The sequence below is a fragment of the Sardina pilchardus genome, chromosome 9 (genome assembly GCF_963854185.1).
Source record: "Sardina pilchardus chromosome 9, fSarPil1.1, whole genome shotgun sequence".
Classification (NCBI taxonomy): Eukaryota; Metazoa; Chordata; class Actinopteri; order Clupeiformes; family Clupeidae; genus Sardina; species Sardina pilchardus.
Genome location: NC_085002.1, coordinates 14,159,841 through 14,182,993, shown reverse-complemented (window position 1 = coordinate 14,182,993; position 23,153 = coordinate 14,159,841). Strand labels below are relative to the sequence as shown.

The 23,153-nt window shown below is 49.5% G+C and overlaps 1 protein-coding gene across 2 annotated transcripts in view; it reads left to right on the top strand.

The window, feature by feature from the left end:
• Nucleotides 1-23,153, top strand: part of prickle2b (prickle homolog 2b) — a 74,484-nt gene that overhangs the window by 49,469 nt on the left and 1,862 nt on the right. The window contains exons 1-7 of one of the 2 annotated variants that reach the window (XM_062545881.1): nt 8,200-8,661; nt 13,519-13,702; nt 17,610-17,723; nt 18,164-18,301; nt 19,541-19,744; nt 20,774-20,960; nt 22,113-22,958. In XM_062545881.1, coding sequence (XP_062401865.1) covers nt 13,571-13,702; nt 17,610-17,723; nt 18,164-18,301; nt 19,541-19,744; nt 20,774-20,960; nt 22,113-22,958 — 1,621 coding nt within the window. In that variant the 5' untranslated portion in view covers nt 8,200-8,661; nt 13,519-13,570. Of the gene's footprint in view, nt 1-8,199; nt 8,662-13,518; nt 13,703-17,609; nt 17,724-18,163; nt 18,302-19,540; nt 19,745-20,773; nt 20,961-22,112; nt 22,959-23,153 lie in introns of those variants that run through there. The other variant, XM_062545880.1, reaches the window with a different exon arrangement.

Genomic DNA, 23,153 nt, shown 5'->3' with positions numbered 1-23,153 from the left:
TTTGAATGCACTGTGACGCTCATGTCAACGCTGTGTAGACAGGGAGAGAAAGAACAAAATCGCTTATTCGGGACATTCCCAGTGTAGAGAAATGCGTGTGAGATTTATGTATCTATTACTTGGGGGGAATTGGGATGACACTTCTGAGAGATCCTCTCTGTTTAGAAACGGCTGACGCTGACACACAAGCAAAATTAAATGAGGAAGAAAATGCAACAGGGAGAAGAGGGGAAAAAAACCTGACGCAGCAAGTGTTGATTTGGCGCAGTGGTGGTCCGCATGTGAAGTGAGCCGTGAGATGGAATAAATGCGGGTGATGTGTTTATGAGGCGGGGATCAGAAACATCCCGCGGAGGACAGAGACGTCATGGACCACCACAGCTAAATGCTAATCCATTGGATCAATACTGCCGGTCAGCCCAGGGTGCACGACTCCCAGTGTAGTGGGGGCCAGAGGGTAGTGTGTGGGGTGGAGGGGGTATTGACCAGAGGGAAGGGTGATTCAGCGCTGACCACAGCTGTGGAGAGTCGGTTCTGCGCAGCATCATCGCTGGACGAGGCTCAGACTCGCCCTCGGTGACGTCACATCAGTGCGATCGTTGTCACGGCATCAGATGGATCGCCATGGCTACAAATGCCGAGGTCCAGAGCAACCATGTGATTTAACCCCCCACCCCCTTCAGCTTTGAAGCTGCGTGCACTGGTTGAGGGTGATGCAACTGGACGCCCGCACCCGCATACACACCCACACACCCACACACACACACACACACACACACACACACACACACACAAACACACACACACACACACACACACACACACACACACATCTTCAGCACGATTGCGTGATACGCAAACTGGCACACCAGCCGAGACTGGCCTACATATTTAGACAGTCATACTCTTTTTTTCCTCCCCAGCTCTCATCCTCTATGGTTTTGTTCAACATCATTTATTTTACATTCCCTACCTCGCAGCTGCTGCAGAGGTTCAGCAAGAGGACAGGGAATTAGATTTGTAATAGAGATGTGCGAGGTTATGAATAATTCTCAGTATTTTGATAACGCGCTTCTCTTCGCGCCGGAGTGTTTGGCTGTTGCTCCGTACTCGTGCTGTGGGGTGGCAGAAGCGCGCTCTCGCTCGTGGGAGTGACAGCTGCGACGCGTCGCGGCAGAGACGACTCGTCTCGAGGCGCGAATTCTAATGTGCCGTGATTAAGCACACCAGCCGCGAGCTATAACGGTCGAGATGTTTTAATCACAAATTAACGTCAACTCGCCACTCAAACCCGCAAGGGGCCGAACGTTTCGACTGGGGAGACCCTTTCATATCTTCAGTGGCGTCTGATTAGTGAGACTGGTCCCCACTCTTCATTGTGCTGTCCTATCCTGTCCGGCCTTCGAGACATGTCCGGAAATGGCTCTGTATCGGCCCCGTTGTTTCTGTGCTTGTTTTTTAACAAGCTTTTACTTTTCCACAGCGGAGGCGCACTCTAACCTAGTCTTGTCTTTTGTTTTCTTTTCTTTTCTTTGCTCTTGCGTCACTCTTAAGTGCTCCCATTCTCAGTCCGTCCCCTGCTATTTCAGGCCGGCCCACACGCTCGTGGTAGGGGGTAGAAAAACAAGCGCAAATGTATCACGGTGGAATTGCAGGCCCCTCGCTCACAAATGTCAAGTGTCTGCGAAAGAAAGTGGTGCGCTATTTCAGATTTCACAATGGCCACCTAGCAATTAGCACTACTGAAACACCGGAAGAGGCAGGTGTGTGTGTGCTGTGCGTGTGTGTGTGTGTGTGCTATTTCAGAATTTTTAGTTCTTGGGAAGTAGTTTTCATGTGTTTTCCATTCAAGCCAATGACTTCAAAAAGAAAGGATGTGTGTGTGTGGGGAGGGGTCAATCTGAGTATAGCCTACACTCCTCTGCTCATTCACAGCCTCCAGCATGACAAACCTCCTCATTCCCACTCTTTCGTCCTCTCTCTCTCTCTCTCTCTCTCTCTCTCACTTTCACTCTCACTCACTCGCTATTTGAGTCTCCCGAATCGCAGGGGCTGCTTTGAATAATCTCCATACATAATCACTCACTTTGTGGAAGGCTCTGGAGCTGGAGCTGAAAACTAGGGGTTGGAGCAGCTCCAATGGACAGCTAGAGAGAGATAGAGAGAGGCAGAGAGGGAGGGAAAGAGAGAGCTGTGAGCTGTGGAGAGAGAGAGACGGAGAGACAGAGAGAGAGCTGTGGAGGGAGGGAGGGAGGAGGGTTTCCCATATGTGGGTCAGACCCTCTCCTGTGTGCCTTGTGTGTGTGTGTGTGTGTGTGGCGCGGTGCAGCGCAGTGTAGCCAAGCCCAGGCCCCCGTTTGGCCCTGTTTGTTCTGTGTTCCAGCCCTGGCAGGGCGCACAGTGGCAGGTCTGTGAGGTGAGGAGGTGAGGCCGGGGCGCTGGAGAAGCAGCAGCAGCAGCAGGCGCCGGCAGGAGAGAAACGCGCGCTGCAAAGCGTGCTCTGAAAAGTGTGAAAGAGGCCGAGGCCACGGCTTTCTGAGCGCGAACAAACCGCCAACCCCCCTCCCCCCCCATCACACACACACACACATACACACACACACACACACACACCACAGCACACCACACCCGGGCCTGCCACCGTAGCCCATCAGTGGCAGTTCAAATAAACAGGCCAGAATGAGAGGCGTGAGTGTTTGAAACAGCTCGGAGCACAAGGGGCCTTAAAGCGCTGGCGGGGGATGCTGGGATTGCTCTGCACCATACGAGTAAATAAACTGGAGCACCCTGGAGATTACAAGTGATACAGGAGAGGGAGATGGTATCCGCACTCACTGCTTTTGGAGCATGAGTGGAGATATGAAGTGAGTCTACTGGTACTGTGTGTGTGTGTGTGTGTGTGTGTGTGTGTGTGTGTGTGTGTGTGTGTGCACCGTGTGTGCATGTGTGTGTGTGTCTGTGAGACTCTGTGTGTGTGTGTGTGTGTGTGAATGATCGACATTCTGTGTGATTTGCTGCTCAATCAGAAGTCATTCAGAGGTCATGAATTTTTCATTTGTCGTTGCGATGACAGTCTATTGACATTCAAAAACTCCTGCTTGTTGAAAATGTCACCGTCACCTCCAGAATCAACACACACACACGCAGGAGAAGCAATGCCATGTGCTGGTTCTGAAAGCAGCCATTAGGTTTTTTCTTCTCTGTGTCATTTTAAGCCCCAAAAACGTTAATATGTGCCTCATTAGACCATGGAACGAGAAAGGAACACGAAAACAGAAAGTGGAGCAGAGCCGAGAGGCGCCGCACATGTGTGTGTGAGCGGTTCTCACCCTCCCGTCCTGCGCTTCTCGGCCCCGGTGGTAATCCGTCGTATTTGTGTTGGCCATTTATCTGAACCTCAGTGCCGCGGGTTCAGGAGGGGCCTGGGATCAGATTGGACTTTAATCCTCTTTCTCTGCTTTCGTTGTTCCGGGGACTTAATATCTCCATATCTCTCCCACCCACCGACCCATCCACACACGCCCCCCCGCCTCCCCGCTCCCACTCCGATGCAACGTGGCTCTCGGGGGGCCCAGCGCACCTAGACCTCTCCCCGTTTTCGCCGCCACTTTGCTCCGCAATTAAACCATTTCCGCACTGACGGCCGGCAAAGTTCGAAGTGGGAGTGGCGGGCCGATGATTATCGAAAATGAAATCCAGACAGTGAGGATGGGGCTTCTCTCTCTTTCTTCCCCTCTTTCTCTCTCTCTCTCTCTCTCTCCTTTCTTTCTCTCTCTTTCTCTCTCTCTCTCTCTGTTTCTCTCTGGCTGTGCTAAATTAAATAGGTATTGTTTCCACTGCCTCAGGACTCTCGTGATCCAGCCTCATAGCGGTTAGAGATCCAGTGTTGAGTCATTTATGCTCTGGGTTTAATAGTGGTCATCCCGGAGGTTGCTTTGGCTCCATTTCATCAAGTCATTCTGTTTATGGCCACTCAAAGGATTCTCTCTTCTTTTCTCTCTCTCTCTCTCTCTCTCTCTCTCTCTCTCTCTCTCTCTCTCTCTCTCTTTACAACAACGCAGACCTCGGGACTTCTTATGGTCGTCTCATCTGGTCTGCATGCAGTAAATCGCAGAAGCATATAGTCCCAAGCTCCAAGAGTAATATTTTTCCATACAGATGAATGAGAGTGTCCTGGCCGTCTCTGTCCTGTTGCAGGAAGTGTGTGTGCACTTCATCGCGGACTTGAGGTCACACCCTCCCTGATAATACATTTACCAGACTTCAGGGCCGCAACTCACAAAGGTGGTTGTTGTCGTTGGCTGCAGTTTTCACTGCGAGTTGAACACAGTGGACAAACCGAGGGGGAGAGTAGCCATCATGTCCCATGTCTCTTTATCTCACTTTATTAAATGCTTGTTACAACAAACTATGACGCTCGTTTTGGATATGGGTTCTGCTGTTATCACACCACACAGATGGAAGGAATCTGATTGGTGGAGTTTTGAGGGCAAACATTAGTTGGCCAATAAGGGATCACGATGTTGAAGAAGCAAATCTGCTAATATATTCTCACCAAAGTGGGAAGGTTATCACAGCCATAGATGTTGACCAAACTTGGACAGGGATTTTTTTTTTTGTATCAACTGAGAGGCATGAGTGTATCACTGTCCCCTTCATAGTCCCTGCTATACCAAACAGAGACTGAACTGGCTTTGCTCTGTTTGACTAAACTGCTTTCGATCGAGCAGTCTTCCCAATCTAAATATTTAAACAGAACATACTTGAGCGCAAGTTTATTTTACTTAAAGTTTGGGTTGCTGCTTTTAAACCATTACAAGACGCACTAGAAAATCTAGTCTCTGGACCCATGTGATTTTCTCTAATTGGACAGAATGATCACAAACACCAGGTCTGTTTGCTTGGATCATCCCCAAGCGTTGAAGACAGAATAAAAAGATGTTTTGAAAAGCTGTTGCACATTGTGCAAGAACTGTTATGTTCTTTTAGAACAAAGAGGCCCCCAAATTGTCAATGGGATGCACACTAGTCTGAACTCTTCTCTTTTTTTCTGCTGTTTAGACAGTCAATTACTTGTCCCTTTTTTTTCAGGAAATTGTGTCCATAATTAATGAAGGGTTTGGACCACAGGGGACTTCCTCCATGCCGAGACTCTGGAGCAGTGGATTGCTTTGGGCAGGACCCTCAAAGAGCCATCCAGACTGGAAGTAATTGGATATGTTTAGATATTGACACCCATAATCATTACTGTATGGATTTCTGTCAACGGCCGGCATTAGCTCCGTAACCAAAATGGCCCCAGGTTGCGTGTGGTGGTGGAGCCCGAGCTTTGTTTTCCGGTGTTTGCTGCCTCTTAAGTTTTCTCCTCGAAAGGGCTTTGCTTGTACAACATTCCTGCTTTGCGGTCGGTGTGGAAGTAAGAGATATTACCGCAAAGACTTTGAATCATTGGCCACAACCCCAAACACTCAAATGGCCTAGAAAGAAGTGTATTTTGACATCTAGTCCAGCACGATTTTCCCCCTCAAAGGAGAGCAAAGGCAAGAGAGAAAAATTCTTTCTCTCTCTCTTTACCTTTTTTTCCCCCGCTCAAACTTCCGCAACATCTAGCACCTTGTCCCCTCAAAGCAAATATGACCCACTTAAAGGCGAGTTTGGGAATAGGCGCACCCGAGCCTTGAAAACTACGCGAAGGCTTCGCAACATGCCCGCCAGGCCCCAGAGAGCTCCATCTCCGTCGTCTTTGAATGGATGTTCTGATGGATGTGGCTGAGCAGTGCGCCACTTCGCCTCCCAGACACTCTCCCTGAGCTGAAGTGGGCCGAGAGGGAGGCGGGAGGGGGAGGAGGGGGTTAAAGAAAAGGAAAAAGAAAAAGGGGGAAAAAAATGAGAAAGTCCCTGCTCGGCTCCCGAGCATCCTCTCTTACAAGGTCACTGCGAAAACCCAGGGATGCAGTAGGAAGACCCAGCCAGAGGCCAGACTAATAAATTACACAGCCTGACCACAGCATGCAAGCCAGACCGGGGCCAACAACAAAAAAAAGGGAGGAGGAAAAAAAATCAGAGTTAACTTTCCAGTGAATTCCATTTCATTCCCCTGCTTTGTGTTAATCCTCTGTAGTTTTTTTTTTTTTTTTTATAAATACAATTTTTGTCATCCGGACCATGTAAAATTAATCCATTTAGTTCTTGGAATGAAATGTATCCCCAAAAAAGGGGTGAAGCCTATTCATTATGTTCAGAGCTGGGGATGCGGGCTGAGTGCAGGCGCTCGAGAGGACGTTCCATTTGGAGAGGTCCTCAGAAGGAGATTGGTGACAGATTGGCTCTGAAAACTCTTCTGGCATCATTCCTTCTCCCATAACAGGAAGTCGGATTGCGAGGAAGGGGTCGCGTGGGCTGGGGGGGTAGTGGAGAAGGGGGGGGGGGGGGGTTGCATGGAGGGGGTGGCGTAGGGAGGGAGTTATTCCAAACGCCTTTGATGTGCAGCCCTGCCCAGTCTCCCAAAAAGAATTCTGGTTATCTCTCGTGCCGGGGGTCAGGGCCCAGAAAAGGCGTCCTGCGCGGCAATCAGCTGTCGTGGCCGGGGCTCAGCTGCCTCCGTGTTGACTCTGAATGATACTCATCAGCACTTTCAACATGAAAGCGGCTGGTGGTCTGCGAGACTATCTTTTTGCATTAAACTAAACGGATCTTTTTGGAAACAGCGAAAAACACTGTCAGACGCCAGAGTCCGATGTAAAGAAATAGAATTAGTCAGAAATGTGTGTATGTCCTTACCTTCCGCCCCTCTGATCTCAGATATAGTGTTGCTTAGAAGATAATGCCACCGCAGGACGCATTGTGTATGTAATCGTCACACACTTTTATTTTCAGACTTACAATGCTTCCCGGGAAGGTGCACAATACTTAACAAAAGCTCTCATAGGGACAAAGACTTTCACTAGGTAAGGCCTAGAACAGATCAGAGTAACTGATACGTTCAATTTCGTAGAAAAATGCTGGATCAGAAGGTCTACTGTAAAGCTAGGGATATCTTTAAATTTGAACCCTCTTTCAAGTGATCCTGCTGTAGTTCTTGAACTCATTAACATTCTCTCTTAGCAGGGTTGGTTGGAGTCGCTTCTGCTTGCTTCATTTGGTTTCAGGGAAATGTGACCACCTGCACATCAGTAGGTTGTTACTCTTTCTCCTGTTCTACCGAATGGGCCACAATAGGCCTCCGATGTGGATTAACACTTGTATTGATTCGCTCAGCATCTCGCCTCCCCCATCCCTGCAGGCATTTTTTTTTGGGGGGGGGGGGGGGGGGGATGATCATGAATCATTGCAGTTGTACTTCAGCTGTGATGCCTTCATGGAGGTTGTTGTCAGTTGTATTTCTTTTCTCACTTAAGTACAGTTTGTAAGACAAGTAGGCACAATAATGGGACTGATAGGCCCTGTTCAACTTCCCCCTAACTAACCCAGGAAACAAGCTCAGATAGTATTAGGGGCTTAAAGCCATACAAGTGTTTGTACGATTAAGAGATCCTAAAATAGCTCAGGGAGACATAATCTGTCCATAGAGTTGCTCTAGTTAACAATTTGACAACTTTGAAATAGCCTTAAGACAGGTCTTATGTCCTAGAATGGGTAGACAGTAGGGCGTATTACATTGTAATACCATTACTATTCTTCCCTTGCTTCCACTTTCAACATATTTTTTAAACGGTCAGCCTACTGTTTATTGATCGAAAGTGATGGTAAGAATCCTTCATTTGTGTTTCAAATAAAGAGGATCATCAATTCTGAAGGATATTGATTGTTAGTCAAATGTTGGGTGGGGGCATGAGGTTTTGAGAGACAAAACACCTCAATGAAAGTGGGTCAATATCTGTGACTATCAGTGAACATAGCAGCCAGTGCTACTCACAACATCTGATATACAAATTGCAATAGCTGCCTATTAAATAGGCGTCTGGCTGTTGCTCCGCTGTTCATAGGATTATTTTATTTTCAATTGACATTGCCGTGCCAGTAAATCGAGCGAAGTGGTCTGATTTACATGTAAATGAATCCAAACTGCGAGTCATTCAAGCCGCTAATTATACCACTGTTCGGACGGTGACTTGCTGACATCATGGACACTCATTTGCATCCGCGGGGCTGTGTGGGCAGTGAGAACCGAGAGGTGGCTACAGTCGCTCAGTCAGACTCTAGGCTGGATGTAACGCGCCGTGATCGGTCCGGAATGTTTTCTATACTTCGGACAGAATTAAAGCTTTCACATCACCACCCTTCACCGTTGCAACAAAGTCGCTGTACCATTGAAGGATGAATCTGAAAAACACTTGAAGGATCGATTTGGATTTCTTCCGAGAGTGGACTCTGTATTTTCTGCGGTTCTTGCTTAAACGGAGGGGCTGCGTTTCATTATTATCAAAAGTTGATGTTACCGTATTCGCCGTTCCTTGTCGTTGTTGTGGATTTCGGCGAAAGTCTGCGGTTTAAATAGACACTGCAAGCGTAATTTGTGGTGGCAAACCAACAAGAAAGTGAGTTGCGCACAATCAATGATATTTCAAAGTAAATGAAAAAACTGGCGATGTGGAGAACATATTTTAAAACTAACGCAAGTCGGGGGAACGGCGAGCTCCTTATCCCAAGTTCCTGGTAAAGGTAAGGGCAACAACATAACCATTTGTTCAACTTTTGTATTCCGTGTCCATTTTGAGATGTGTTGTCGAACTTCTACATTTTCCCATCCGTGAAGTCCCGAGCTTCATTCATAGCCTATGTGCTATTGTTGCGCTATTGCAATGTTGCTTGCATGGCAAAGTAAACGACAGCTGTTAAAGGGTAACATCACTAACGACCATCACGCATCGTTGTGATCTTTAAGCGGTTTTAGGAAGATGTGTATCTCTATACTCTACATGCGTGGACACGTATAGCTGAAGCAGTTAGCACAGCGTTCTGCGTGTAAAAACATTCTAGATGTAGGGTACCTCTGGAATTACTAACGTTGGGTTTGTGCTGCGTCCACCGTGCGCATTATTGGCTGTAATGTATATTTTATTAATCCTTTATACTGCTTCGCCATGATCCGGCTGATCTGACCCCTTCCAGCTGGGTTTAATCTTCGTTTTGTTGTGCTGCCACGATGGTCTGGCCATCCCCCCGATTGATTGAGTCAAGACCGGTCACTTCGGATTAACATATTGCAGCTAACTGGAGAGTAATGTGACTTCGGCAGCTGGCTGTTGGCGCGGGCGACTGCCCACATCGCTTCGCCGGTGTGGCACAAACTTCGTTTACGTGACTATCTTAGTTACACCACCTCTCCCTTCGCACATCAGTGCAGATAGTTAAAAGAAAAATGAAACCCGTAGACCTGTGTCGTTACCTAACGTACAATACTCTTTATCTCATTTCCCCCTATTTTTTTTTAGGGGGAGGGGTAGTAATTGATTTATTTGCCAGTGTCAGTTCATACATCATTATCTCGACCATCAATCTAAAGAGAATTCTAGTCTCCCAGCGGCTAGTGTCATTCGTAGTGTTTAAGAGCCTTCTGATGATTTGTACAGATGGGTCTTTTAAATCCCCAAAGATGGCTTGGAGGTTTGGTTTAGTGAGGAGTGGCTGTTTCCGTGTATGTTTTTCAGTATCAATTTCTGAAGAAGAACGAGCCTAGGCTACTTGTGACCAAGGGATTTCAATATGTGCCAAAGGTAGATTTGTAATAAGTCACACACGAAATCTCAAATTGAAAGCATGTGTTGGAGAGAATCTCCTCTCTTCATTGACTGTGTTTCAGTGTGTCTGAGGGATGGAACGAAATTTTGTCATTTGCACCACACATCTACACAGTAAAGTCAACAAAACAAAGAATTCCTTCAACCTTTGTGTGTATGTGTGTGTGTGTGCGTGTGTGTGTGTTTGTGTGTGCACGCTTGTGTGTGTGTGTGTGTGTGTGTGTGTGTGTGTGTGTGTGTGTGTGTGTGTGTGTGTGTGTGTGTGTGTGTGTGTGTGTGTGTGTACGTATGAACTTGAACCTACATAGGTATATGATGTGAGCCATGCCCCATCCTATGCACAGGTGCCTGCGTGTGAGAACTCTGAATCCTTGGATTATGAGTGATTGCAGCAGGTGGGCACAGCCATAATCTCCGCTCATTGGAACACGATGTAGTGACTTCCCCATAATTGGATCCTAATTACCAAGCCCCTTTTGTTGAGCTTGATTGGAGACAAGGTGCAGTGTAATCTTGTTTAACACTGATTAAACCCCGTCGTGTTTTGTGTCTGAGCACGACCATTTTGCCCCCCCAATCAGGACTCTCAAGTGCCTGATTCACAGTCAGCCCGAGAATGCTGTTTTCATCTTATTTGTTTAGTTTGAGAAGAGCGGGGGTAGAGAAAACAAAAGCCACTTTAAAAAGAGGAATGAAGGACGAACCAAAAAAGAAAAAACGAAATGAAAGAAAATTGGCTTCTGCTTGTGCCCAGCTGTTGTTGTGAGTGGTTGGTCCTCAGCGCCGCCCTTGAAGGATGTTTGTTAAATCCGACTGGCGTGATGTGCAGGCCTGGGGAGGCCTCGGTGCCCTCCCTGGGTGAACATTCTCAGAGGAGAGCTGGCACTGAGGGCCATCCACTCGTGTCAGTCAGTAAAACCACATCAAGCCCTCCAGGGGTAGCATGGGCTCCATGTTTATGATACTAGGGCCTCACAGGGCCTTCCTCCAGGGTCATCTGCAAGGCAAGGGCTATGATCAACACCGCAGGCCGAATAATTGTCCACTTGCGTCACGGTTCATCCGGTTCGCCGTCTGCGAGATACCGGCGCGTAGTCATGAGACGTTCGCTTTCTCTGGCCCGGCCCCGCTGCGGGTCGAGCAGGAGACAGACTTTTTATTGGAGGGATTTCAGTTGGCTTATCATCTCTCTCTCTCTCTCTCTCTCTCTCTCTCTCTCTCTCTCTCTCTCTCTCTCTTGCCCTTTTACAGCCCAACGTTTTAAAAAAGGTATTTAGTAATGGAGTCAGTCTTTATTAGCAAAGCACTCCACCTCTCACTAATCAAAATCATGTACTGTAGATTACAAGTGAAATATGGTACTGTACCTCTGTGGGAAATCTAAGTCATGTGCAATTCATTGTCGATTAGTAGGAAAAGCCCGTAAGTAAGGCTTAGAGTCTTTCTTCATCCCAGCAGGGGACTCAGGAGAGATCTCCTCGTTCTCTGAAGTGAAATTGCAGTGTGATATTTTATCTTATCTGGTCCATACATCTGGACAGACTCATCGTCCACGGGGAATTGAACCCTCCCCTCTGCGATGTCCGAGGCCGCTTCAGCCCTTCCTAGTGACGGCTGCCAACAGTAGAGAGAGAAGGAGAGGTCCTGCAGAGTCAGTGTGTTCTGCCGAGTTATTTTTAACCCCTGTCTCCAAGCCTGCGTTCCATTCAGTGGCAAAACTGAACCGGATTTGCCAACTATGTTGGCCCATCTCTCTCTCTCTCTCTCTCTCTCTCTCTCTCTCTCTTTCTCTCTCTCTCTTTTTCTCGCTCTACCCTTTCCTCTGCTTGTATATCCTACATATGTCGTGGATGTTAGCTCATTCTCATAATAACCTGGCATGAGGTGCTTCCCATAGACAGCAGGGTACATCTTGTCCTGTTAATCATGCATATTTCTCTAATTATAGTCAGGAATCCCCTAATGATGTAGGCTCACGCATGCTAGCCTCAGGCACTGGTGTCATGCTTTAAAGATGGAGGAATTTCTCATCCTCTGCCTGGCTAGCTGAGTGGCCTGTCAGCGAGGATGATAACTCTGTCTTTGGGCCCAATTCCGTGTACCACTTACTGTTGCCATCAATATTCATGGGCGGGTCTCGCGCTCAGCGCTACTGTGTTCATAGATTCATTTAATATTCATGCGGCCGGTTCCGGCATCCCTATAGCCCAAAGTGATGCAGGTAAAATGCCCTTGTTCAAGGGCAGCCGAAGCAGTCGCAGAGTACTGCGGTTCGCACAGCTCTACGGTGTGTGTCACCGTCCTTAAGCCCTGGGTGTCCGAAGTTTAAGAGTAACTCAATCCTCGGCGGGAGGATGCGGCCCCTCCACTCGTCGCTGACCCCCTTTTAAAGGTGACCTCACTCAAAGTGATTTACCATCTTCCTTTCTCCCCCTTTTTTCCCTTCTTTTTGAAAAGTGCACTGGCTAGGGCTGACCCGGAGTCAGCGGCTCAAAAAGCCGTTTGGATTAACACCTTTTAAATATCAATTTCGAAACCCCTCTCACAGAGAGAGGACCTCAAGCAGCTAAAGCTAAAGCAGGGAGGTAGCAAAGAACCCGCTCTTGAGTTTATGTATGGAAGAAACATCCCAGTGTGCCGCGAGCAGTAAACAATGGGGGGATTGTAGATGTTACATACTGTGCGGGCTATGCAGACACGAGGTCTGCTGCCAAGTGTCTGGCGACAGCGCAGTCTGTCCGTCAAAGTCCTACGGCCCCTGTTGACATGCAGCAGGCAGCCTGTCAGGCGTCTGAAGCAGTAATGGGATTTGCCATAAGCAGGCGGTTTGTTTTTGCTGCCGGGCGGGGGTAGGCGAGGTTAGCAAATCGGACCAACTGGCTCTGGAGTTTCTGAAGTTGGGTTTGGCAGAGATGCCCGGTAATGTCAGCTAAACCCCCCTCCGTCTTCACACATACAGTACAGCACACGCACACGAACACAAACGTACACACATACCGGATGCTAACCAGATGCAGCCAGACTTTGCTCGCAGGCCTGGTGAGTTTTTTTTTCTTTTCTTCTTCTTTTTCGTTTTTCCCTCCCGTCCTGCTCGTGTTGAATCACAGGGTGTGTGAGGTTGTGTTGGAATTCGGGGGTCTCTCGCATGTTGCGGCCAAATGTGGCGGCGCTGACAGACAGCGGCACAGCGTAAGGGGTGCGCTGCTCTTCATCACCGGGGGCCGAACGGAGCTGACGCGACCGGCGTACATCTGGTGCGGTGAGCTCCAGTTCCCTGGCTGTTGAGTAATGGTTTTATAGCGAGAGAAGTCATTCTCTCCACCTCTCTCTCTCACACACACACACACACGCACGCGCGCGCGCGTTCTTGGACGCCTATTCAGCATTTCAGCGTTTCCGCGGCCCTGCCGACGAAACTAGGTCAGGTCTTTTTTTCAGTCGCACGTTCTAGATGATGGTCGGAGATGAGATGTGATGATGACCCCTCGCTCAGCGTGGCGGCTTCTCTCCGTCCACACACAGTTTATTTTTTGCCTCAGGCGGGACGTCGGGTTTCAAAACAAGCGAGAACATGTGGGAAATGTTAGGTCGCCTCACGCCTTCGCCCTCACAGGACTTCACGCTCAGATTTGTTTCTGCAATCATCAGGTTGTACCCAGTGTTGATTTTTCTTTTTTTTTCTTTTTCTCACCCTCTCCCTCTCTCTCTCTCTCTCTCTCTCTCTCTCTCTCTCTCTCTCTCTCTCTTTCTCTCTCTCTCTCTCTCTCCCCCCTTACAGGAAGATCTGCCTCCACTGTAAGTGTCCTCGCGAGGAGCATGCGGTGAGTGCCATGCAACTGGAGATGGAGAAGACGGTCACCAAGCTGATGTACGACTTCCAGCGGAACTCCACGTCGGACGACGACTCCGGCTGTGCCCTGGAGGAGTACGCCTGGGTCCCCCCGGGACTCAAGCCCGAGCAGGTGGGTTGGCCACATGCCGGTGCCCCTCAGGCGGCTCTTTGTTGCCGGGCGAAGTTGCATAAGCTTAGCTTCATCTGTCTATTTTTAAACACAGAATTAGTGAGTAAAAATCATAGATTTGAAGAAGCTTGTGAAAAGATTTTGAGTTTTTGATTATGAAAGTTCTTCAAATTGAAAGTCGTGTGTGAAGTTGAATTTCATTGGAGCTCACTTGTCTGTTTACGGTTAAGCTTGGTTGACGCTGCTGTTTGCCTTTGTTTGAAAAGCTATAGCCTTTAGACTTGGCGTTTCACCTTTACGAGGCTTCTGGTCAAATCACACTCTCTTTATGGGACAGTGAAATCATTTATTGATGTGCGTTTCATTTTCTTGATTAACTCAAAAGAGTCGGCCCCTGCAGCGACACCCAGCCGCTCAATACCCCCATAAAAGTATCCACCTCTGCAGCAGCTTCACAGCCATTTTCATATTCCCCTGGGTCACATGGACTCTTGGGACAATTACTGCTTCTGAGCACAGCGTCAGACAGTCATCCACCCACCCCCCCCCACCCACCTACCCACCAGGGCAAAGCAAGGCTGCTGGCCACAGTTCATTCTAGCTGAATGGACACGCTTTAGTGAGCAAAGTCCAGCTACACAGGAGGCAGGAAAGCATATCAGGACTCGTGCCTCCAGAAATAAAGGCGGTGAAAGGCCTCAAACAGCCATTCTTTGTTTAGAAGCTATCCAAATAATGTAGGCTAATGCATTATAGATTTTCCCCGTATATATCTTAGTGGGAAGCGTTATTGGTTCTTTCAGGAATCCTTTAAAGCTTGTGCAGTGGCTGCGTTTCTACCAGGACGCAGCGTCGTCTTGACGTGAGGGATAATAAATGTCAGGAAGTTGCCAGGATACGAAAACTCGGGTCCATGCATGTTATTAGGGCAGCCATTAATTATGTGTGTGTGTGTGTGTGTGTGTGTGTGTGTGTATGTGTGTGTGTGTTTTCACCGCCTGTTTGAAAGGCAGGGTCTTCAGTTCTACCCCCAGAGCCTGTAATTGCCCCAAGCCTTGAGGGAAACGCAATTCTTGCACATGTGTAGCATAAAACTCGCCGTGGTGCCGCAACCTTTTGGGTGACGAGGAGAGAAGGGGGGAAAGCGACTTTATTACATGTATGTAGCCGCTCCTCCTGCCTCACTAAATCCCTATGAAGCGGGAAATGACCTGCTCACTGACTGCACACCAGGCCATAAATCAACACGTGTGTGAGTCAGCGGAGGGCTAAGGAGGATGTGGATGGGACAAAGAGACGAAGCATCTTTGCAATGTTCTCCCCCCCGTCCAGATGCAGGCTTAATCACTGGTTAATCATTGATTTGGAGAAAGAATGAATCACAGCCCCTCCCCCCCCCCCCACCCTGTAAGATCTGGCTAAACTCAAAACAGACTCAACCAACTGCTAACCTGGCCGTGTGGAAGCAAAGGCTGAAGTAAGCGTTTCAGACGAAAATGTCTTAAAACGGCGAGAGAGAGCAAGTGTAGGGGGGAAAGGTTGTATCGCGAGTTTGCTGTTAGAATCGACCGTCGAGACTTTGTTCTCTTTGAATGCGGCTGTGGAAAGTGTCCCTTTGACTGCGAGCCAGTGCTTAAGTGCTTTTCTTTGGATCTGGGAATTCCTCAGCAAATGGAAAGTCGAGTTTGTGTTCAAACCGAACATCAATTAATTACCCTTGGCCCCAGTGTAAGCACAGCAATCTAAATGGGCTAAGATTTAGCACTCGTATTGGCAGAGGAAATCCATCTCGACAGACATCCCAGCTGGTATGTGCTGGTGCTTGTTGCTATGGTGTGACATGAAGAAAGATATGACATCAGAAGAGATAAACTCACAGGCAAATACTGCGCAGACCAATATCCTTGATCTCTTTGATGCACTCAGTTTGTGCAGGAGAGCCAGTTGAACGACAGCTGTTTCCTATCTCTGGTTGCATCAGAGATGTCAGATGGTTCCCTCCCCTCTCTGTCTCTCTCGTTCTCTGTTGCTTCTCCCTCTCTCTCTCTCTCTCTCTCCCCCTCACCCCATCTCTCTCTCTCTCTCTCTCTCTTTCTCTCCCCCTCTCTTTCCCCTTCCCTCTGCCTTTTCCATGCCCACTGCACAGCAGGATTCAAAAGGTGGTTTCCAGCTGAGGCCGGCTGGATGTTGTGCCCAGATTACTGTTATTTTCATAAGTCACTCCTCCCCGCACTCTCCCCGGGAGTCACTGGCCCTTCTTCCATGTCTTCTTTTTCTTTTTTTCACCCCTTTCTCGGATCCCCACAACACGATAGTGTTTTCTTGGCCGCGGGAGTGTCTTGCCTGTTGTCTTTGGACGTGCCTCTGGTAATTTATTGGTGCTCAAGCGCAGCCGGCGTTTCATGAAATATTCAGCAATCCCCCCTCCATAGCTTCTGCTTGGCTCCATCCTCTCCTCGCTGGCCGAGACTCACGGGCCGGACCGGCCAACGCAGGGAAGCGAGGGCCAGCCCATTAGATCGTATTTACAGCCATTTTTTACAGCTCCAGATAGGATGCCGGGATGCTGTTGAGGGGAGACTCCAGCGTCCTAGAAAACAATAACAGGAAACTCTCAAAAGCGTCCAGGAGATTTAGTGTCGCGCTGTGTGAGCTGTGATATAGTCACGTATGGCAGAACACACGGAAGGGTGAATCTGTGAGCGTTTGAACAGCCTGAAGATGGCTAAAAGATGGCCACGACTTTTAATTGCAGTTGAGATCTCTTTTCGTCGTGATTAGGAAATCGCCACATCTACATGGTGCTCGGTGAAGCCTGGCATTTCTTTGGTCAATACTCGATTCTAATCCACGCACTGGGCCGTTACTCCGGCGCGATATTTATAGAGCCCTGCGAATGGTGTACCTAAGGCCAGGGCTGCTGGGGCCCGGCGCCCAGTATCAGATTAAATCATTACTCTCGCAAGCCTCCAAGAATGGCTGGCCTGTGCGGTCAGTCGGAGGCCTGGGATGTCAAGGCTAGCTGAATTACCTCAGTGTGTTTCGCCCGCCCCTCCCCTCCTCTCTCTCTCTCTCCTCTCTCTCTCTCTCTCTCTCTCTCTTTCTCTCTTTCTGTGTGTACAATCAACTAAACCTCTCCGATCCACAGTGATTACACTGTTGCTTAATATGCCGGCTCTTTTATTGTGTGTGTGTGTGTGTGTGTGTGCGTGTGTGTTTGTCTAGATTTCAAACCTTTCAGACATTGAATACGGAAAGAATGTGACACATGTTATGTGTTGTGTGGACATTGTCGCCGCGCGCTTCAAAAATGTTAATTGTATCATTTTAGCGTGGAGGGATTAGCATAAATCCCGTGTCCATGGGCTGAAGATGCCGTTAATTGCGCTAATCGGAATTTGAGCCGCGCTCCACGGACTCAACTGCCCGTCCTGATAAAGCATTCCCATGTCAGCATGATGGCAGGGAGCGAAAGGCCAGATCCCATTAACTCTGGGCTGGACATCCATAAATCATCTGGCCTGTAATGGCTGTGTGTGTATGTGTGTGTGTGTGTGTGTGTGTGTGAGAGAGAGAGAGATTCAGACAGGGGGGATGGGAACAGAATCAAGGCAGGCAATATAGAAACTGTCCTTCATGGCGTCAGCGGTAGCCTGGGTCAAATCAGAGGAAACAGAAGCATTTGGTTCACCAGAACACATCAACACACACACACACACACACACACACACACACACACACACACATACAAAACACACACACACACACACGCACACACACACACATCCCTTACCCACTGGAGGCGGGATTTGGCCAGATGATGTGGTGGCGGGTGTGTGGGCGACCTTGTTGTGTGGTGGTGTGCGACCTTGTGCCTGAGCGCATCTGTCGGTGTGGTCCCTTGCAGGTGCACCAGTACTACAGCTCTCTGCCAGAGGATAAGGTGCCCTACGTCAACAGCCCCGGAGAGAAGTACCGCATCAAGCAGCTCCTGCACCAGCTACCCCCACACGACAATGAGGTGAGAAGCACCCTCACACACCCACCCACCCCACACTATCTACCCCACCCCACCATATCTGCCCCATCCCTACCCCACTGCTGGGCTCTGCCTCCCCAGAAAGGTCACATCACACAGGGGAGGGGGTGGTGGTGGTGGTGGTGGTGGTGGTGGTGGGGTTGACATGTAGGGCTGGGCTCAAGCTGTTGTGCTATGCAATGTGTGCAGGTGCCTGTGAATACATGAGGTAGTGTGTGTTCTTTTGTGTGCATGTGTAGATGAGAAAGTGTGTGATGTGATGAAGCAAGTGTGTGTGTGTGTGTGTGTGTGTGTGAGTATGTGAATGTGTGTTTGTGTGTGTGTGTGTGTGTGTTTGTTTTTATTTGTGTGTGTGTAAGCCTACGTGTAGAAAGATGTGCACTGACAGCACTGACCTCTCTTGCGGCTCCTCTCCCGTGCAGGCGCGCTACTGCAACTCCCTGGACGACGAGGAGAAGCGCGAGCTCAAGCTCTTCAGCGGCCAGCGCAAGCGCGAGAATCTGGGTCGCGGAAACGTGAGACCCTTCCCTGTGACAATGACCGGGGCCATCTGTGAGCAGGTAACCACCCAGTCCCCACCCTCCTCCTCCTCCCCCTCCTCCTCTCCCTCCTCCTCTGTCGCTCCCACTCTCCTCTCCTCTCCTCTCCCTCCTTCCCTCTCTTTCAGTCTCTCCTGCCGTTTGTGAGTCCCTCTCAGGATACAGTTAGCGCCGAGCTGTCAGTTTAAAATAGCAAATAGCCCAAAAGCAAACGCACAGATGTGCCACTTCCTCTGCGCCCTTAAACAGCAGTGGCGCAGAAACGCAGGAGTAGACGGAGGTGACATCAGAATGAAAATAAACCAGGGGATATTTCAAGATATTGTGTGTGTGTGTGTGTGTGTGTGTTTTGCCCTCCACATAACTCCACTTTAAGTTCCGAACATAAGCGAAGCGGCTGATGACATTAAAGTGGATTTCGTTCTTTGACCTTCAGCCTTGTCAGCAGCGCTGATGCCACGTTGACAATTTTCCTTTTTTTTTTTTTTTTTTCCGAGACTCTGTTCTTCTTTTATACCTTTTTTCTTCAAACGTTTAGAAGTAAACACAGACGGTTTTGACTGTTCCCTTGAAATACGCTTGTGTCGGTCTGTGTGTGTGTGTGGGTGCGTGTGTGTGTGTGTGTGTGTGTGTGTTATTCTACCGCAGTGCCAAAATCGAGCTCCCCAAGAGGTTAGTGAAGACAAGCCGAAACACAGAGTGTTCTCTCCTTGACAGAACCCCATTGCTGAGCTCACGGTTGAGAGTGTAGGAGTGGGCTTGGCCCGGGCCTAGACGGCCCATTCTCCATGCATTCCCCCTGATTTACTGTACGCCTGCCCCCTGAGCAGACCGCGTTATCAGGGAGGGAAGAGGGAGCAGATTGCTTGGGTGGACACCCTTTTGATAGCGCATATTGATTTAATCCCCACCCCCCCACCCCCCCCTCCCACCCCCCTACTCCTGACCTCTATAAGTCAGCGAGGTTGTGTGCTACTTAGATAACCTGATTTTGCCCTCCCCTCATACTCTTCATATCCTCTCTCTATTGCCCCCCCCCCCTCTCTCTCTCTCTTTTTCTCTCTCTTTCCTCCCCTCTCTCTGGCACCAGTCATGCACATGCACACGTATGCTAATTGCTCTTTGAATTCTTTTCATTAAAAAAATTGTCCTTATTATACTTGATTGCACCATCACTGTAAACTGTATACCTTAATGGTTGAGTTCTCCCTTTTTTAACTGTTCCTTGCATCCCTCCCCCCCCCCTTCTCCCTGGGTCAGTGCGGTGGGCAGATTAACGGCGGGGACATCGCGGTGTTTGCGTCGCGGGCGGGCCACGGCGTGTGCTGGCACCCGCGCTGCTTCGTGTGCAGCATGTGCGACGAGCTGCTGGTGGACCTCATCTACTTCTACCAGGACGGCAAGATCTACTGCGGACGCCACCACGCAGAGAGGCTCAAGCCCCGCTGCTCCGCCTGCGACGAGGTGCGCCCACACACACACGCACACACACACACACACACACACACACACAAAGAGACTGACACACAAAATAACAACACACACACACACACACACACACACACACACACACTCACACACACACACATGTACACACATTATGAGACTGACACACAAAATAACAACAGACACACACGCACACAAGCTAATCCTCTGAACATGACCTCTCGTTATCACTCTGCACACCACAGCCTTCAGAGACAGCCTAAATAATGCCCCCCCCCCCACACACACACACACTCTGCATAGGTCTGTAAACTGGGTTGGATTAACGTTGACTGACATAAAGATTACGCACTTTAATATCATACAGTTGCAGATGCAGGCATTTGTTTTCGAAAGGGATTTTAACAACTTTAAAACAGCTTCACAGCAGAGCTGCATGTGCCCCATGGAATAGCCTAATGCTCTTGAATGTGTGAAGAATGTTTTCGACTCTGAGATATTCATGTTAGCAGCTGAAAGAGAGGCTAAGATTTGAAAAACCACAGAGCGCCTCTCAGACCATATGTGTAGATGGAGCATGTGTGTCGATGGAAGCTTTTATGAAGGCTATTCCGCCGCCTGTAGCGCCGTTAGCACACAGTTTTCGAAAGAAAACGTTTTCTTTGCCATGTCTCCTATGAAGTATTCATTTTTCCCCCTCTCCTCCTCCTCCGTCTTTTCTTTTTTTCTTTTTTTCTTTTCTTTTTTTTTTTTATTGGTCGCGTAGCTTCAAAGCCAGAGCCAGAGAAAAGTGTAACTTGACCTCACATCTCCTCCGGAGGGGTAAGAGAGGACGTCGTTTCAGAGGCTGGAACAAGGCCACAGCCAGGCCCCCCTAGGCCTTCTGCACAATCTCCTCCATCCCGTCCCGCTGCCTTACTGCCCCACCACTGCCCCGTCGCCCTTTCCGCCGCCAGAGAGAGAACAGTGTGTTTGATGTATGGTCGGCTATCTCGTTTTTTTAACGGTTCCTCTCTGCGTTTTCTTCTATCTATCTCTCTCCGACAGATCATTTTCGCGGACGAGTGCACGGAGGCGGAGGGCCGCCACTGGCACATGAAGCACTTCTGCTGCTTCGAGTGCGAGACGGTGCTGGGCGGCCAGCGCTACATCATGAAGGAGGGCCGTCCGTACTGCTGCGGCTGCTTCGAGTCCCTCTACGCCGAGTACTGCGACTCCTGCGGGGAGCACATCGGTGAGTGGACACATCCGTCAGGGCCGTCGCCGCCGCCGCCGCCGTGACGTTTGGAAGCGCTAGGCGGGGCGCTCGGTATGGGCCGAGCGGTGTAAAATGGGACGAATCTGTGGCGCTAAATAAGACAAATCGGCCTGGCCCCAGCGGTGGCAGGGGTGCGCCCTTGCAAACCAGCCTCACGGGAGCACTGACCCGGATTTGGGTACTTTTGAAAGTTAGTTTGAAGCATGAAGTAGCAGGGCTAAAGAAAGTCAGCTCTAAGCAGGCACCTTGGGTTTAGGGTTTTGTGTAACACAAAGTCCTACTAACTGCAAGCCATGTAAGCGAATATTAGTGATAAAATCTGTTTAAATACATTGTTTTCAAGTGGAATATCAGTATAGAATCGGACAGTACGTGACTCGAAGCTGTGCTGTGCAGCGCCACGCAACGCCCTGTCTCTGTTTTCTCTCTGTTGCTTATGTTGCTATGCTGTTTTGAATGACAAATATGACGCAATAGAAGGGCACATCTAACAGATTCAGTGTGGACAGAGAGCATTTAGTGGTGCAAGACCATTAAAGTAGCTCGCTCAGATGCTGTCAGTGTACCACGTGGAGAGTGTTACCTCTTGTCTCCCGAGTTCAAGCAGAGTGTGGGGGCACACAGGTGTCTTCTCCTGCCCCCCACGTAACACTCTTGCGCTCGGAGGCCTCGTTTTCTTTGCTCCAGCGGTTTTCCACAGCTGCATGTGGGCACCACACTCAAGACGTTTTTTGGGGTTGTAATTATCTGCTTGATGGGATGCCGAGAGTATTTCAGTAAAAGCTGATTATAAACTAAAATGTCCAGACACAGACATTGAAAACACGTAGTGGGATACCAGATGTAGGGGAGGTTGAACGGGTTTCCCCTCTGTTACTCATTAGATTAATACAGATCATTTAAGGGAACATATTTACCACAGATGTCCATGAGAGAGGGGAGAAATCTTGTAATGTCACTGAATTGGTTCAACATACTTTTAAATGGAGCAGTTACAGCATGTGATAGTGTGGCTTGAGCAGTAACAGCAGAGTAGTTAAAGATTTGTGTGGATGTCTACGTGCACAAGGTGCACAGCAGGGAGCCTTAACTAATCATTAATACTGTATATTCTCTCCACCATGATAGGTATTGACCAGGGCCAGATGACCTACGATGGTCAGCACTGGCACGCCACCGAGACGTGTTTCTGCTGCGCCCGCTGTAAGAAGTCCCTCCTGGGCCGGCCCTTCCTGCCCAAGCAGGGTCAGATCTTCTGCTCGCGGGCCTGCAGCGTGGGCGAGGACCCCAACGGCTCCGACTCCTCCGACTCGGCCTTCCAGAGCGCCCGCTCGCGCGAGTCCCGCCGCTGCGCCAAGGCCGGCAAGAACGTCGGCAGCGTCCACGCCGCCAACGGCCACGCCAACGGCTTCGCGCCGGACGTGGACCCGCTGTCCCTGCAGATGGACCTGCTGAGCCTGTCCAGCCAGACGCCCAGTCTGACGCGGGAGCCGCCCAGCTGGAAGGGCCACGGCGAGGCGTACGCGTACGAGGGCCGGGCCAACGCCACCCCCAGCCCCCTGCAGCTGCTTAGCCAGTGCAACATCAGGACGAGCTACAACCCCGCGCCCACCTCAGGAAAAGCCGGCGAGCCGCGGGCAAAGGACCCCGGCCACCCGAACAAGAGGCCCCCAATATCGGCCCTCAAAGGGCACTCCTTCAACGACAACTGGTACAGCGGGCCGGACGACTACTCCCCGCCCAAGCTGAAAACGCAGTCCAGCTTCAACGACGTGTCCCACAACGGCTTCTCGGAGAAGCGCTCGGTCAGCCTGCACGTGTTCCAGAGGGACCGGGACCTGGACACTCAGGGAGGAGGAGGAGGAGGGCGGAGCAGGAACCCGATCAGTGCACTTAGTTTTACCGAGCAACTCACACCTCTGGAGCAAACTCCAAGAGGCTCCATGGAGTCACTGGCCTTGTCTAATGCCACAGGTATGTGCAGAGTTCATCTGAAAGTCACTTAATATGTGAGGATGGCCTCTCAGTATTTCTGTATTTGAAGTTTGAGGAAAGTGAGTCATTTTAAGTGGTGTGTCGTGTTCGGTAATAGACAGAATCCGTTCAGTAGACAGAAGTCCACTGAATTTTGGGTCGTGTTCGCTAGTTCAACTCTTCGCTGTAGAGATA